The 18,593-nt window shown below is 40.3% G+C and overlaps 1 protein-coding gene across 1 annotated transcript; it reads left to right on the forward strand.

Moving 5' to 3' along the window:
* Positions 1-2,868: 2,868 nt before the first annotated feature.
* LOC110061515 (uncharacterized) lies at positions 2,869-18,522 on the forward strand. The gene is made up of 6 exons (XM_089298448.1): positions 2,869-2,994; positions 4,842-4,896; positions 8,148-8,743; positions 10,326-10,637; positions 11,579-11,650; positions 11,988-18,522. The coding sequence occupies exons 2-6, from the start codon at positions 4,883-4,885 to the stop codon at positions 16,256-16,258; spliced, it is 5,265 nt and encodes a 1,754-aa protein (XP_089154574.1). The 5' UTR covers positions 2,869-2,994; positions 4,842-4,882; the 3' UTR covers positions 16,259-18,522.
* The last annotated feature ends 71 nt before the right edge of the window (positions 18,523-18,593 follow it).

Genomic DNA, 18,593 nt, shown 5'->3' on the forward strand with positions numbered 1-18,593 from the left:
TTCAAGTAAGCAAAACACCTCAAGTAAGTAAAGCACCTCAAGTAAGCAATGCACCTTAAGTAAGCAAAGCACCTCAAGTAAGCGGCAAAGCACCTCAAGTAAGGAAAGCACCTCAAGTAAGAAAAGCACCTCAAGTAAGCAAAGCACCTCAAGTAAGCGGCAAAACACCTCAGGTAAGGAAAGCACCTCAAGTAAGTAAAGCACCTCAAGTAAGCAAAGCACCTCAAGTAAGCAAAGCACCTCAAGTAAGCAAAGCACCTCAAGTAAGCGGCAAAGCACCTCAAGTAAGGAAAGCACCTCAAGTAAGTCAAGCACTTCAAGTGAACAAAGCACCTCAAGTAAGGAAAGCATCTCAAATAAGCAAAGCACCTCAAGTGAGTAAAGCACTTCAAGTAAGCAAAACACCTCAAGTAAGTAAAGCACCTCAAGTAAGCAATGCACCTCAAGTAAGCAAGGCACCTCAAGTAAGCGGCAAAGCACCTCAAGTAAGGAAAGCACCTCAAGTAAGTAAAGCACCTCAAGTAAGCAAAGCACCTCAAGTAAGCAAAGCACCTCAAGTAAGCAAAGCACCTCAAGTAAGCAAAGCACCTCAAGTAAGCGGCAAAGCACCTCAAGTAAGGAAAGCACCTCAAGTAAGAAAAGCACCTCAAGTAAGCAAATCACCTCAAGTAAGCAAAGCACCTCAAGTAAGCAAAGCACCTCAAGTAAGCAAAGCACCTCAAGTGAGTAAAGTACCTCAGGTAAGCAAAGCACCTCAAGTAAGAAAAGCACCTCAAGTAAGCAATGGACCTCAAGTAAGCAAAGCACCTCAAGTAAGCAAAGCACCTCAAGTAAGTAAAGCACTTCAAGTAAGCAAAGCGCCTCAAGTACGTATGTTCTGCGGCATTTTGTAATAACTACGCATTTTGTAATACCTTACGCATTTTGTAATGAAAGTTGCAGCACTTTGTAATTACCTGCAGTATTTTGTATTAAATGCAAACGACGCATTTTGTAATAAGAGCTGCAGCATTTTGTAATAAACGTCAGTCTACGCAATTTGTAATAACGTGGTGACGCAAATTGTAATAAGTCTCTTCACACGATAATTTCACCAAGCATACAGATTGGCTGGATTCCCTTCAACACTGGCTTAATATAGTTTGTCAAGTGCTCTTTTTTAGCAGATATTGGGAGCTAAACAACCCACATACTTCTATGCAAATCTATATTTTCAATAAGCATGTGGCATAATTTTAGTCTGAGAGGTGTATAAATTTTGGAAAATAAAATTCTCAATTCCTTAAAAATTTCCTAAATCTTCATAATGGAGAATGGAATACCACCAGGTGAAATAGTTCCACCCATTGTCACGCAAATGTTGACGTTTTATTACTTTCTTTTTCGTGAACCTAACTTGATTCCAAGACTCGGACAAAAGTGAGAAAAAAGAACTTATCTAAAAAATCGCGTGCATCTACTGTACAAATACCCATGCAGATACTGTACTCATATTCAGTTTAAAAAATCCTGCAATAATATAATAACTGATTTTCCATCAGGTTGGTGTTGAAGGGAATCCAGCCAATCTGTATGCTTGGTGAAATTATCGTGTGAAGAGACTTATTACAATTTGCGTCACCACGTTATTACAAATTGCGTAGACTGACGTTTATTACAAAATGCTGCAGCTCTTATTACAAAATGCGTCGTTTGCATTTAGTACAAAATACTGCAGGTAATTACAAAATGCTGCAACTTTTATTACAAAATGCGTAAGGTATTACAAAATGCGTAGTTATTACAAAATGCCGCAGTACGTCAATCACCTCAAGCAAGCAAAACACCTCAAGTAGGCAAAGCACCCGGCAAGTAAGCAAAGCATCGCAAGTAAGTCAAGTAGCTCGAGTACGTCAAGAGCCTTAAGAACGCAAAGATTCTCGAGTACGAAAAGCACCTCAAGGAAGCAAAGCATCTCAAATAAGCAAAGCACCTCAAGTAGGCAAAGCACTTCAAGAAAGCAAAGATCCTCAAGTAAGCAAACCTCAAGTAAGTCAAGCATCTGAAGTAAGACAGGCATCTCAAGTAAGTCAAGCATTTCAAGTAACCTCAAGTACGTCAAGAACCTCAAGAAGGCAGAACACTTCAAGTGAGGGAAGCACCTCAAGTAAGCAAAGCACCTCAAGTAAGGAAAGCACCTTAAGTAAGTCAAGCATCTCAAATAAGACAAGAATCTCAAGTAAGTCAAGCGTTTCAATTAACTCAAGCATTTCAAGTAACCTCAAGTACGTCACGAACCTCAAGTAGGCAAAGATCCTCAAGTAAGTCAAGCACCTCAAGTAAGCAAATCGCCTCAAGTAACCAGAGCACCTCAAGTAAGCAAAGCATCTCAAATAAGCAAAGCACCTCAAGTACATCAAGCACCTCAAGAGAGCAAAGATCCTCAAGTAAGCAAAGCACCTCAAGTAAGTCAAGCATCTCAAGTAAGTCAAGCATTTCAAGCAAACCTCAAGTACGTCAAGAACCTCAAGAAGACAGGGCACCTCAAGTGGGGGAAGCACCTCAAGTAAGCAAAGCACCTCAAGTAAGCAAAGCACCTCAAGTAAGCAAAGCACCTCAAGCAAGGAAAGCACCTCAAGTAAGTCACGCATCTCAGTCAAGTAACCTCAAGTACGTCAAAAACCTCAAGTAGGGCCAATTTGGCAAGGATCCTCAAGTAAGTCAAGCACCTCAAGTAAGCAAATCGCCTCAAGTAAGCAAAGCACCTCAAGTAAGCAAAGCATCTCATATAAGCAAAGCACCTCAAGTAAGCAAAGCATCTCATGTAATATATGAAACATATATTTCGGTACAATATATGTCCCCATACATGACGTACCTACCGTTTCCACTGGCCGTGCAGCTGGACGTGTGAAGCTGGGAACTCCCGGAAGTTTTGGCTTGGAACTCGAAAGTGTAACATCTTCCGTAAAAGCTTAAGCCCTTTAACGCCTCGCAGAAGAAAGAAATTGCAAGGTAAGCTGACGGCATTAATAGCAAGTTAACTGAAAATGGTTTGGTAGAGGTTTTCAAATGGATTTAATAATCGGATGATAAGTTGGATGTTGTGCTTATCAATCTAATGAAACTTTATAAGCTTATATCATGATAATTTCGCATCGAGCCCCTGTGAGGCAAACGTGCAGGGTTGACCTTGAGATAATGAAAAATATCTCGGAGGGGATTGCGTGGAATCTTTATCTCTGGTTATTTAGGCAGACCTTAGCACTAAATAGAAGAGGAGGAGGGAAAAAGATAACATTCCCAACAGTATGTGTCGCCAATATACAGCAGTTAACCCCAAGGGTTTGATAATAATTTCTATTGCCAACCACTTTGCTGAAACAAACCTGCTGAAACCTGGATGTAATCACAAAGAATCGGATAAAACTTCACCGGCAAAATGGACAATCACAAAAAACTACTCCCATGGAAACAACCAAAATCTCCCTGAAAACTGGCCTGACAACCTTGGCAGAAACAGCTTGCAACAATGCAGTTTCCATTTACGGCTGTTTCGAGAAAGGCTACCAGATGAAAGTGTCAAGCCTACACGATAAGACCGAGTGGTAGTCTGATAGAATAGAGGCGCTTATGGTGCATTCTTAGGAATTTTGTATATTGGTGTAGAGAAAATCCAGAAATTTGTATTTTTGCATGTGAAGTATTACCATCAGGAAGAAATAGAACTGGCCATGGAGGTTTGAACTTCACTGAAGGGGGTAAAATAATACACTCAATCCCAGGGTGTTAATCCCTTCATTAATTATAATCAGGTGTTCAAGCTGAATATTATTACATGTACTCTTAATGGCCTGTTCTTATTATGCATGGGTCTCTTGACTGTCATGTATGCATCTTAGTTTATCACCGGTAGAGGATGATGGGTTAAGTTCGTAACATTCATAGCCCAGTTGGTAGAGCAATCTAGGTTTGAATCCCATTGAAGCCCCCCCCCCCCCCCCCCAAAGTATTTTTTCTAACTTACTTTGCAACTGCTTTTGAAAATTGCAATCATGCTGTGTGAGTACTGTTGTGATGGTCACATCTTCATTTTATTTGTATTTCTGTAGTTCACTTCATTCCCCCTATGTTTCATTCCTTTCAAAGGTCAAGATGAACTCAATAAATAATTGCCCACTGAGTCTTTATAGCTCAGTTACATGGTAGAGCACTGCAACCCTAATGCAGAGGCCATTGCCTTCAAATCCTGTTTAAGTCCCCAAATTTTTTTTCAGGCTTATTACTTGCAATAATTTTGCTTGTTGACGTATATTTTTTATTACATAATTTTAATTTGGTGTTCAAGTTTTCCTCTTTAAGTTAAAAATGAAAAAAAAAAAAAACGAAAGCAAAAACAAAAATGCTTGGAAGGAAGAAAAGATAAAGCTAAAAGCGTCCACAAAACCGTTACTCTAGGATTCTGTGATTGTTCCATAAATTATATATTATTACATTGTTGCACATGCTGAAGACTTTCCACTGTGCATCGCAAAATGTTACATGAACTAATGAAACAATACACACGATAAGGTATAATTGGGGTACGATTGGCCCATCATATCTCTTAAGCAGGCATGGTGACAAAACCTTTTTTGGTCTATTTTTTGAAACAGTGCTTGGTAGGGAACATTCAGGGAAAATTTCAAAAAACAAATGTTTGACAAATTTTATTTCTGAGGAATCACCTTAAGGTAATAATCCCTTTTAAAGGATAAAGCTCCAAGTTTAAGAAGATAGCTCACCCAGGTGGGATCCACCAGCTAGGTCTGTTACATTGGGATGTTAAGGAAATATATTTTTAATTTTTTGTTTGATTGCAGCTTGTGCATTTATGACTCATTGGCAATGATTTGAGGAATCAATGGCAACAGGAGGGTAAGTTCATCTTAATAAGCACTTAAAATAGGCTGAAAATTGTGGCTTAAAAACATGATAGGGAATAATACAATGATAGAAGTCATTTGATTTGACAATAATTGTACAATGGTGTTTCATGGCATTCGTTCAGCGATTGGCTGATCTGCAACAGTGGCATTTGTGTTTGAAGATGGACCGTTTGGACATGTTACAGAAGCAATCATATAATCGAGACGAACGTCTCGACATACTCAAGATGTTCAAGGAACAACATGAGGCGTTGCTAGAGAGTTGTTTGCAGCGTACACTGCAAGCCTTCTATGAATTCAGAAGCCATGTAAATAAGATGGTTAACAACATGGACGTACTAGAGGAACATCTCAAAAGCAAAATTCAAGAAAGAAATTAAAACACCCATTGTTAAGACATTCCAAACGGCCCTTTCAGAGTCACCACAAGAAAAAAGTTGTCTTCATTTGCTTTGATTTGTGTCCTTGTTTTGTTGATGGAAAATTGGGAAAGGAAATGATATCCGATACACATTTAGCCAACTTGTAGCTAACAGAAAACCCCAGGTCCCTCATAACATTTCAGTCTAAGTCCTTTTTTGGAAGGCAAATGTCAGAGAAAGTAGCTTACAAGCCATAAAATCTAAAAGGAAAGGCCGAAAACGCTGTCCTGACGGACTACCGTGGCATTTTTGGTGCGCCAATGATACTTAGGATCAGCAGCAGATACAAATGGACACTTTAACGGTCCAATCATATGGTACACACACAGTACTGCTTCAAGTACCAACTCACTGAAAAAGCCACTTAACGGCCTACAGACACCCGGTCGGGCATCTAATTACACAGAGCTTCATAAAAAGTAGAAACTTTTTTTTGCGAGTTTTGGAAATCACATCAACAGCATTATTTTGTAATGTTTGCTCTCTTGTGTCATTGCCCGAATCATGACTATTTGGCCAAAAAATTACGTAATTTTCTGTAGCTGGAGGGGGGGGGGGGGGGGCTGCAGTCCCCCTCTACCCCCCAGCTCTTATGCCTATGGGTACCCTCATAACCACCTGGAACCCAGACCCACTTTCAGGGCCTAGTCCTCAAAGAGTTGTTTATAAGTGCTGGGTGACCATAGCAGCACTAGATGAGGTGCCATTAAGATGAAGTGCATTCAACAGACTGATCTTTGTTTCTCGTCACATCTAAGTAGCTCTAAGTGGATGTCTGCTGGCTCTTGCAGCCATCTGAATAAAGTATTCCTTGACCAGGGGCTACACCAGCATTAGTAAAATTAACTACCACAGAGACCTGTAATGTATTAAACCAGAACTCCCAATTCCAACCAGACATTTGCCCAGGTATATCAGCCGGGCACCGTTGGTAATCACGCCTACTCTTGAAGTCTACAATACTGAGCCACCTTCTCTTGTGTCCATTCTATAAAGCCCTCCCATAAAACAAAAATATTGGCCAATAAAACTGTAAGTAACCCATCACCTCGTAGCAGCAGATTGCAATGTAGAGAGGTCACAACATGGTGGGTTAACACCACTGGGGAGGATGGACACCAGTTACTGTGACTTATGCTAGAGTTGCCAACTTAAACCTTTCACCTCTACTTGCAAACTAAATCCCCACCTTCAAAACAGTGTTAAGAGCAGAGGCCAGAGCCTCTAACACTTGGTTATGTATTGCTGCCAATGCGACCCACCCGTAGCAGTAATGTGTGCCAGAGGTCCTGATTTGCCACAGGGGGTTGGCAAGAATTGATTGTATTGCATGCAGAAGCATACTAATTTTTTTTAGGGGTTCCATGGACACAAGTGCTGACCACTTAACATGCCTTTCCTCAACTGCTGCTTTGCAAGTGTCCCTCCCAGGTAAAAATCTTTTAGAGATAATTGAAGATCTATGCTAGGATCTTTGTACATCTTGATGTCGAGGCTCTAGCTGATCTTTGGGGACATTCATTGAGATCCCCAAAGATTTTTGAGTATATAAGGTCCTTCATGTTCTTGTTGTATAGGATTGTACAGGATCCTGACTGGATGTTGTACGGTTCATAGGATCCTATAGAATTTTAAAAGGATTTTCACCAGGGTGCACACTCTACTGAGGCTTGTCCCACTTGAACTTACCCCATCTTCCTTAGCTTGGTAGTTACCATACATATCATGTCTACAACTCTCGCTATCCTCATACACCTAAGTGCTCCTTAATGGCAGGCAAACCCTCAATGATCATGGTGGACAGTTCCAATAATCTTGTAAGGTGGGATTCTGGCAGGCTTCACTAAATTATTTCTCTCCAGTTTCTGCCACTGCCCATTTCTTCCAAGGCTGATCTGTATATGCTGCTGACATGCCTGAGGCATTAAGCTGCCAGCATGACCCTCAGGACACTGTCACACCATATGAGGACATTTAATGCCAGCATCACAATCTGTTCCAGCTGATGACTGCCAGCAAGCTTGCAAATTTGAGCTGAGTTCAAATTTCCAGCTCAAATTTACTCAGCTGTTGTGAACGATGCAGTGGTTGTCATAATATTGCCTGGCTTTTGAGACCATACAACTCTATACAAGGGACTTTGTAGGGAGTTGAAGCCTTGCTGTTGAGGGAGTAGACATTGTCCTAGTCCCTTCATGCTGAGAAAACCGGAGATAAGGACTGGTGTGATGGGCCACCAGGCTCCAACACAGACTTTTAACTACTCTAGTGTGGCTTCTGAATTCAAATCCTTAGTGCTTAGACTCCTTGGAGCTTCTTGGGATTGTTGGTCTGTTGGAAATCTACTGCAGTACCCCCCCTCCACACACACGCACCCACCCACACAATATGGAATAGTACGTCTTTGTTTCTTTCTTTTACCAGGGATGTGACAGTTGACTGATTAATAGCTGGTTATTGTATTTCAATTATCAATATAGTGGTAATAAAACAATAAAAATCCATATGTAATGGCGGGACACTGATTCAAAACTGGTTCTCCCTATTTTTTAGTTATTTGAGTAGATTTAGGTGTGTCCTTCTCGCCTGTTTTGTACTTTTGTTCTCATGTGCATGTTTAAAATAGCTATTACAACTGCTTTTAAAATTGAGACAATTTAAGCTATGAATCAGGTCCTTAATTAGCAAAGATGTAACGAATCAAGAAGATCCCAATTGCATATTTCCCCAGCAGTTTTTAAGTTTTTGTTTTCAACTATTGCTGTGAATAGTACTTTTAAATAAGCTGTAAAATTAAATTCTTGGAACTGTTTTTCAGGAACACTTTACACGGTGTTACAGACGACCAGAAAAGATGGTTAGTCTTTGGAATTGCACTCAACAAGGTCCTGGTTACCCAAATACGTTCCTTTTCTGAACAAGAAGTTCAGAGGGAGTATGGCAATCTTCAAACAAGCCACAATATTCACACTCAGAGCTCAGCTGGGCGACTTAAGAATTGGCTAACAATCTTAAAATATGAGAACATCAATGGTAACAGTGCATTGTCCAGGCTGCCAGGTGGAAGGTTTAATTACTCCTTGTTTGACTGCCGTGTGACATCACATGTTGACTTTGCCAAGCTCTATGTAGAGAACCACATGGCCAAGTTTAACGCCTTTGATGAACACTGCGATGCATCTGCCGTGCTCACCTTGCTTGGTAAAGTGCCAGTCTTCTCCCTGGCTGTACAGAGTGCGGCTGCTGATGTAAGAAAAGCTAGAAATTCCTGGGCTCACTGTGAATTCAGTGACTGGTATCCAGTGAATTATCAACGGAGGTTTAAAGAGATGGAAGGGCTGGTTAAAGCCCTTGGTCTGCCACCTGCCAACGAGAGAAATCTTTTAGGAGAATTGAAAGACTGGGAGTTGAAAGGTACATTTCTGATTTCCACAGTAACCTGTTTTTCTTTAAACATTATGATGAAGAAGTACTTTCCTTCAAGATGCATTAAGATAGGATCACGTAACCACTTTACCTGTAGTTTTACAGGTGGCTTAATTGTTACTTAGCTATCTACCAGGAAAAGGGCTCACAACCATCAAACGGGGGTTAAGGTTTGCACACAGAGACTGCGACTAGTTGACCTGCAACAAGTCATGGGGTCAAGTCCCATCGTTTGAACTAGCCATTTTTATGTCACAAAATCTAGTCACGAGGACTAAACCTTGGTCCTTTTGATTAATTTTGTCCCACGAATTCAAACTGGATTGAATTGATCAGGGAGAAGCTAATGCGACTTGCCCCACAAAAACCTTCGGGTGAGGAGAAGTCCTTGCGACTAAATTAAATTAAACCTTTCACAGATCCACATGATAAGCTACCATATAAACTCCTTACGAACTCCTTTTTCAAGGTGGTGATGTTCATGTTGAAGAAGCAGCTTGGCGTGAAAAACCAACCACTGAATAATTTAGCAGAACAATCTGCAGTTTTATAGCACTGATTTTGGTCTTAACCACCTAAATTTTTTCTAGCCCGGAAACAAATCCCTCAATCCATCCAATGATTCCCAGTGTTAACCTACCTCCATGCCTCTCCACGAGTTTTCCACTTCCTACTCTTAGCTAGCTTTCCATCCAGGCGAGAGCATGTAGTAATAAAACAGAGAAAGACTGGTGAAGTATTTTCTTCTTCCCAATAGTTGGGCATCATAACAATGTAGGTCAATGTAGACTGGACGTTTCTTCTGCAACAATTGGAATGGCGTGACCAGAAGTATTGTAACTCCTCCAGAAAGGAATGCTAATCCACCACCATTCCCCAACATTTTGCCAGGCTTTAATGAATAATTCGCTTCATTATATGGCTAGCTACGTTGAGCGTGCAAGATGAACTGAATTCTGTGCTGTGATTGGCTACCCGAGCGGGCAAGATGGCGCTATCTTGCCCGCTTGGGACTACCCGCCATCCCCGCAAGAAACATTTCCCCCGAAAGCCATATAAGAAATCCTCTATTGACCAAGCTTGTTCAGTCAAGATGGCTGGATTTTTTTTTTTTTTTGCGTGTTTATGGAACGCGACTACGTCTTGGTCCATAAACACGCATTAAAAGAACTTGGTTAATATCAGCCATCTTGACATCACGCTTGGTCAATAACTCATACAGTTGTATAGCGTGTTCCATGCTCTCGGTCAGTGGGGACGATCGGAAAAGCGGGCGGGCGATGAGCGGGGTGTGGGAGAGAAAAGGAGAGGTGGCCCGCTTCTGTGTCCCGCCCACTTTTTCGATCGTCCCTATTGACCGAGAGCCTGGAACAGGCTATAATTTGCCTGTACACAGTTATACTTGTGGGTGGATTGGGCTCTGCAAAGGTTAAGTGTCAGTTTCCCATGAACGCATGCAATGACCACCCGTGTCCAATATCACCGTTTGGTGGAAGTCGACGACATCAGAACCAGTTGCCATATTAGTGAATCATAAAGTTGCTAAGTGATGGTTTACTTGTTACTTTAGCCACCTTACTGTGTATGAACGCTACTGGGGATCCTGATCTGTTGAAGTTGGTACAACAGCATGTTAACTCACTGAAGGCAGACGTGGGGCAGTTGACATTTGAAGTGCAGGAGGATAAGAAGCGAGTAACACAAGCACTTAAGTACATTTCAACATGTCTGGAGGGACTAGGAACAAGAGTTGCGAGTGTGCAACATGAACGAGAAGTCGTGAAACAAGAACAAAGTTCGCTGTTGAATAAAATGGGAGAGGTGCAACAACGAGTTGCACGTGATGAAGACAAACTGAGTTCTACTCTCCAAGAAAACCAAGGCAAGTGTACAAGGAGGCGTCCATTTACTTGGTTATTATTATAATTCTTGATATAACTATTATTATTATTATTATTATTATTATTATTGTTATTGTTAATATTGTTATTGTTATTGTTATTGTTACTATTATTATTTTTATTATTATTGTTACTATTATTATTATTATTGTTATTATATTATGATTAGATACGGAAACATGTTTTACAGGTTTAACAGACATCAAATTATGTAAATATTATAGCATTTTGTAAAGCTTAGCTCTAGTTTTTGTCACAATAAACACTCTTTTCCAAAAAATTAAAAAAAAAAAAATTATTATTATAATTATTATAATTATAATTATTATTATTATTATTATTATTATTATTATTATTATTATTATTATTATTATTGGTTTAGCAAGGGACAAGTGACATTAATGGGGCAGAGTGGATTACAATTCAAGAAGAAATTTCAAAATCGACCAAACACTATGTAACTTTAATGCTCATATAACATTGTGAGCGCGACTAGTATTACAGTCATTATACTCCACGGAATCCACCACTTTTTTGAAATTAGAACTTTTGTTCTATAAGAAGGAATATAAGCTGAGCTAAGCTAACTGGCAATTGTGTTGCGATGCGAGAACATTGAAGACAGCCATATGTTATATCAGTACGGTTTTCCTTAACGATAGAAAACCAACGCCGGATGAGTGAGCCCGAGACTACAACTGAGCGCGCTTTACACTATGTGGAACGTCTTACACTGTAAAGTCTTGAGAAAAAATGTCAGTCACTGTCTTTTACAAAGAGATTATGATCATACTCTGGTGCTTATACCAAAATGATGGTGGGATACAAGTCTAACGATAATAATTGTTTAAAAAAACTCCGAATTATTGTTTCAAAAATATATAGTAGTTTGTAATTAATTGCAAAGTTTTTTATTCTTCAGGGCAGAGTAGCTGTGGTTATGGAGAATCGGCGAGTGTAGTGTCCCAGCAGGACCTCAGCAACTTATCCGTTGGTAAGTTGATTCTTTTGTAAGTCTCGAGTATGAATTTTTGAGATATCAGTTGACCCAATCTTTTGAGCCATGACCAGACACCGATAAATTGGTCCCATTTATGATGAACCGAAATACTCGTTCCCTTCGTAAAGCTCAAAATACATCTAAGCTGACGTGAAAGTAAGGGAGAAACTTAGAAGTACGTGAAAAGCGGAAAGCTCCTATTGCGCAATGGGTAAATCTAGCCACATCCCTGAAAGAAAAATGGACGTCAAGCTTTCATACCGAAAGAAACATGTGGTTTTTAATCTTCAAGGAAAACAGGAAGTAAGCATTTTTTTTTTGTTATTTTCAGAGATTGCCAGTTGTGAAGGTGACATTACCTTTTTCGCTAAACGCCATGACGTTGACACAAGACAGTGGTTTTTTGATGATTTTAACGAGTGGTTCAGTAATCCACGCGATTCCAGAGCTTATGTACTCCTAGGCGATCCAGGTGTCGGCAAAAGTGTGATGGCCGGAGTCATGGCACAGCGCAGGAGAAGGGCTGGACAGTTAGCCGCTGCCTACTTTGGCCGTCACAACGATGGTACAAGAAATGATCCCAGGTATCTTCTTGGGACTGTTGCACGTCAACTCTGTGATTTTAATACTCAGTATAAAGTAATTATAGGAGGAGAAAGTGGAGTAAAAATGTTGTTAGGCAATTCTAAACTTGGTGTTCGTGAACTCTTTACAAAAGTATTACAAGAACCATTAAGCAAGTGTCCTCCTTGTGACCAGAGGAAGTTAGTTATTATTGACGCGCTGGACGAGACCGAGTACGAGTCCAGGGAAGATTTTCTTGATCTCATAATGCACTGCTTTCCCCTGCTTCCCGAATGGCTTGTGTTCTTCATCACCAGTCGCCCTGAAGATTCGGTAGAGTTCAGATTGAAAAAGTATAACCCCTGTGTTAAGATTTGTGCTGGAAACAGCGATCAAGACAACGTCTATCAGCAGCATGAGCAGGATATTCAAATATTTTTGAACAAGGGAATCGATTTCTCTCGTTTATCCGTCACGGTAGAAGAGGTATCAAAAAAGTGTAACGGATTATTCTTGTTTGCACATTACATTGCGGAAGATCTGAGGCGTTCTTGTGATTCAGGTAAGGAATTAGGTCAATTGAGCGATATTTTCCCTGGAGATATGGACAGTTTCTTTTTGAAGAATTTTACACGTTTCTGCGATCAAGTGGGACAGGATCTCTTTAGGAAGGTGTTTGGTTGTGCCATCGTATCCCCCTCTCCACTTCCTGTTTCAAGCATTTCCTACATCCTAAAGAGAGAGAACTCAAATCACGATGAACAACAAGTGATCGATGCTGTATCACAATTTGTGGTGTTACGAACATCTGATCAGACATTAACTTTCCTTCACAATCTGATCCCAGCGTGGTTGACGGACAAGAACAAAGCTTCTCGAAAATTGTTCATCGATAAGAAGAACGCAGGTGAGTACCTTAGAAAAGTTTTTGTTGAAATTCTCCCTTTTGTCGTGAATGAACCTCCGACAGGCCCATCCATTGACGCTGATTTGAAGGACTATGTTTCACGTGTTGGCATCCGCCTTCTGTGTGAGAATGGGGAGAAAGATTCGCTGAAAGTTGCTTTTGATTCCTTGACGAATTATCATTTCATTGAAAGAAGAATGAAATATGGGAGAATTGAGATTTACCACCTGCTGGAAGATTTCAGGCTCGCGGCTAGCCGCTTTGCTCTCGAAGAAGTAAGTAAACAAGAAATCCTCCAGGAGATCTTGTTTACTATTGAAAGCAATGTTCTTATTCTCTTGGAATGCCCACACCTTCTTCATTCGTGTATACGAAACGCTTCAAATGCTGTCCAAGAGACCGTTTCCATCCCTCAAGTGTCGGCTCCTTGTTTGGAGTGGATCAATTATTATGCTTTTCCATTTGCTGTTGATGCCAACATTACTAACATGCACTGCTTTGCCACAGCTCCTAATAAGAGGACAGTGGCTGGAGCAAAGGGTAGGTTTCTGCAATTCTTTGACGCGTCTACGGCACAAAGAGTGAGTGGTCCTTTTGATATAGGCAACGATGCTATTGACTATAGTACCCGTTTGAAGTTTACCCCTGATATTACCAATTTGGAGTTTACCCCTGACGGCAAGTTTCTGTTTTTTGGACGCCTCGACAAGTGGTTTTCTGTTGAACGAGGTTGTGTCGTGGACTTTCCTCAGTTCTCAGGGAATTCTCATATCTATAAATGGGGCGTGTTTACTCGTGATGGACAGTGTATTGTCGTGAAAAGGGGTTTGATGTCCAACCCAATATCCTGTCAAAACAAGTTTTGTTTGCCTAACTTACTGGCTCTGTGGGCGCTGAAGGAGATTGAGCAGAGTGGAGATGATGAGGTGACTGTCAGTTTTTGTCCTGACGTATCTAACCAGAAGGAACCATATAGCAGAGCAGGATTGCAAATCGAACGTTTGTTCGAGCGTCTTGGAATAAGACAAATCTTGGGTGAGGGTCTCGGAGGGGTTCTTAGGAGGCATGATGATGTCTCGGAGTCTCAGGGTCTCTTGGATTTCCTTTATCCTTGTCAGTTCTGTAGGACGCCACACGAATTAATTCGGTCGGAACAGGACCCGTCCTTGAAAACTGTACAAGAACGTGTCATTGTGTTCTACCCCAATATATTTGATTATCAAGTTTGGGATCTACGGTCTGGGAAACCTGTGTTACAGCAATTGTTTTTACATGATATTCAGCTCGACCCGTTCACGTATTTGTGCCATGTGTCCTGTGATTATAGTGAAGCTGGATTGAAAATGAAGTGTTCTGGAATAGAAAAAGCCATGTCACTTTGTAACATTGCCATAGTAACTGCTGTTTGCCATTTTTCGCTGGAGTTGAAAATGGAGAGGGCTATTCAGCAGGTGTGGCCGAGGCACAGACATACTGGGCAGAGAACAAAGTTGCAAGGTTTTGTGTCCCCTGAGTTATTCAGAGAGGTCCATGATGACGCATTCAAGATTGGCCTGTGGAGGAACATTCCTAGAGGTTTTCTGAATCTCTTTAACTGTTTTGCTTACGGAGAAATTCTTACTTGCGTGTCACCAGAAATGAAATGGGTAATCCAGGCTGATGATTCACTGAAGGTGAGTTTGCTACAAACAGGAAATCAAGAACAACACCATATTCATCAGGAAGAAGCAGAATATACCTTCAGTACGTTCACACGCTTTACGTTTTCAAATGATGATCTTTATGTGGTGTATTCCTGTGAAGGTTCACTGCAAGCCTTATCTCTCACGACAGGTAAGATATTTTCGAGTGTGTCGGGTTGTAACCTTTTGTACTTTACAAGAGAAAGGCAAGTTGGGTATTTGTTTCGTTGTGGTACCGAAGAGACAGCCATCTTTTTGACAAGTTTATTCAGTCCTTTTAAGTGTCTTCCAGCATCACGTGTTCAACCGTCAGTTGTGGGAAAATCCGTTGCAGCGATGTTCTTTTCAAGTAATGCTCTTATTTCTGTTAGTTCTGACTCGATGGTTACGTTATGGCAAACTACTACTTTTGGTGGTAAAGAAGTCATCACCTTTAGTTCTAAGTCTTCGTTGACTGCATCCAGCCCGCAGTCTCTTCCTGTGAAGAATTGTGCGCTATCTTCAGACGGAAGGCTTATTGCCATTCACCAGGAAGCCAAGTTAGAGTTGTATAGTTTTGACGAATCGGAATTAAAGTTTCTTCACTCAGTATTTGCATCAAAATGCGCATTCACGGTTCCATACTGTGCATTTTCAGCTGACGGCAGCACTCTCCTCTTTTGTATCCAGGATAGCAGGAATGCTTCACGTTTCTATGCTTGGGATATCAAAGAGGAAGTATTTTCAGCTTCTTTCAAATCACCGTGGTTGCTGACTGCGGAATGTTGTTATCTTTCATGGAATAAACAAGAACTAGTCTTGTGTGGTGACGAGATCGAGATCTGGGAGTACGCTGAACATACCTGCCGCCTTCTTACGAGACTCACAATTAAGAAGCCATACAACTCTGTTAAGTTCAGTCAGTGCAGTGTGTCGGTAGATAATCAGGTTTTGGTATGCTGCATCGCAGACGTCATTCTTGCGTACAATCTTCATGCTTATGATATCGATTCCTCCAAACAAGTTCTCCGCGGCCATCTTGGTAGAATCGAGTTTTGTCGGTTTTTAAAAGTAAATCGTTATCTTATCTCATACGGTGTTGATGGTATGGTCTTTCTGTGGGACATCAGCGAGTCGAAAGCTGTTGGATTCGCCAGGATAGCTGAAGGGCAGGAAAGCATCGTAAGCATGGCCGTGTCCACTGAAGAAGACAAAGCTGTCTGTTTTACATCCTCTAATCGAGTGTGCATGGTAAAACTCTGTGAACTGGGATCTGCGCTTCCAATGAAACCTTGGACGACACCTTCGAAAGGCCAAGTAAGCAAAGCTGACACAAGTCCGCAACTGCAAGAGGAAGTCGCTTCAACATCTGAGAATTGCAATTTATCTCTTGAGGATGACATGTTCGAGGCAATGAGCAGTTCTGACTCTGAAGAAGAAATGGATTTTTCTTACTACCTATCCGACTAGATATGTCATATAATGTATGGAACTGCTCTACGGTGACTCTCCTTAATACGCTAAAAGAAGCTGGCGCTTGCAAACATGTGTATCATAATATTGAGAATCCTAACTGAGTGTAGTCGAATAAATAAGGCGAGAATTTCTCAAAGCAGCGAAATAGGAAACGTGAAATGTATTTAACGTGAAATCAAGTCACTGGTTGTTACCAAAATTCAAATTATTTTTTTTATGGACGTTTCCTCTACTGTTCCTATTTCCGAAACTAATCAGTGCAAAATTTCAACAACTGAAATACAATTCATTGAAAAAAAACTTGAAACAGACCATCATCGTGATCAGGATCGGTTTGACCTGGGGGCTATGGTTACCGCCCCGCAAATTATTAAAATATGGCTTCCCAAGCGGAATTACTTTCATCAGAAGATGGGCTTAAACTGATCCATAGCTGAGAATTGTTCAAGCTTTCAACTGTCTTCTGCGAATGGACACTTTCTTTAACTGATAGGTGAGATCTCCAAAATTCACCGATTGCTGAGAAATTCCCGAAAATTTAACGGATAACTGAGATTCCAGACTATCTTACCAGCTTTCTGGTGTTTTAATAAACATGGCCATTCGTTTGGAATTCGTAAATCTGTTTCAATAAAATTTTGAGCTGTAACTCAAATCATAACTAACTTTGCAATTCCATCAAGAAACACGCAAAAACCGAAAACCGCAAGCTAAATTTATGAAGGGCGCAAACGTCAAGAACTAAAGTTTGCAAGCTAGCTCGGTGTTCCCAGCGAAGATCACTGCTCAATCTCTCCTGGACTTGAATTCTGTTTTTCAGAGTGTGGAAGTTAACTCACCTTACCGATTTCTATTCATTTAAGACTTACTCTCAAGGAACTCAGTCACAGTATTTTCAGTTATATTGGCCACGTAAAAACCTGAAAACAGTAGTTTACTAAGATAGAAAAACACCAAAGAGATAACAATAAGCTATAAAGTAACGAGTATGGAAAAAGATGGAGAAGATTAACGCGGATTACAAACGATAAACTTGAAAAATTTAGGCTAAACTGTAAAAGATCAGCAAACCGTGACGTAGCTCCTTTAATGTCAGTTCTGAGAATTTGTTGTTGTATCAGACAATATCCACTTGTTGATGATTTTGCTTATTCTCCTCACCTGTCTGTCTGACAGTGTATTCTTAAACTCATTCAATCTCGTTCCCAGAGTCTTCGTTCCCCTTGACCAGCGGTCGGAAAACGAGTGCTCTGGGAGCAACCATTTTGAAATAACCGAATTCTGGTGATTCTGCCTATCCGGTTTCACTGCGCAGTCTGCATCTATGGCGCATGCCTGAAATGGTTGCTCCCAGAGTTCTCGTTTTCCGACCGATGGCCAAGGGGAACGAAGATTCTGGGAACGAGATTGAAACTCATTAATAATTTATTAAGTTTAAACAATGGAAATCATGACCGTGACGGTGTTTGGATATCAAATTGACAACGCCAGTGTATCAAACACTCAAGACAGTGTTTGACCACATTTCCAAACATCTTCGAAGTTCGTCAGAAATACTTCGCTACGCGTCGTATTTTCAACTCTCTTCTGGGTGTTTGGAAATGTGGTCAAACACTGTCTTGAGTGGTCGATATATTCCATCAAACTACATGGAGAAATTGGATGTTGGCGAGTCGAAGAAATTTGAAAATGGGTTATGTATCAGAATGTAGTTTGACCAGCTCATATCGCTAAGGACTACTAAGTAAATTTTGATCAAAATATGTACGTTTGGTACAAAGGGAATTAAAGTAATAGTAGTACAAAGTCATAGACTGTATTTAGAAGTTGTTTGTAAGGTGTAAGTGTACAAACAGTGCTGGTCAAGTATAGTAGATTTGACGTTTTTGACAGAGACATTCAGGTATTAACGTGTTATATTTTAAATTAAAGGAGCTTCGTTGATATATTAATATATTAATGTGTTTTATCTTTTTGAGGTATTACTATAGCAGAATATTTCAGTTGTAACAGAATAATTGAGCTCTTTTAGAAAGTGACAAGTCAGTGTATGAATTCTGCGCTAATAAGTAGTTTATTTCCAACCTTGTGAGGTTGTAAGTTTCGCTTAATGTGGATTAAATGTCAATTAATTTGTTCTCGATAGAGAAGTAAAAAAGTAATGGTGAGTTTCTGTTTGTATAGTACTGTTAAATTGTAGCATAAGAAAAGCTGAAAGAAGTTTAATAAATATATTTATATACATTCATGGGACAAAACTCTTACAGTTCACTTAAACCATTTTTTTTAGAAAGAAAGCGGTAACTGTCTCTCAATTGTCTTTACTTAA

Source organism: Orbicella faveolata, unplaced genomic scaffold (assembly GCF_042242905.1).
Source record: "Orbicella faveolata isolate gen_17 unplaced genomic scaffold, um_ofav_v1 contig_3, whole genome shotgun sequence".
Classification (NCBI taxonomy): domain Eukaryota; kingdom Metazoa; phylum Cnidaria; class Anthozoa; order Scleractinia; family Merulinidae; genus Orbicella; species Orbicella faveolata.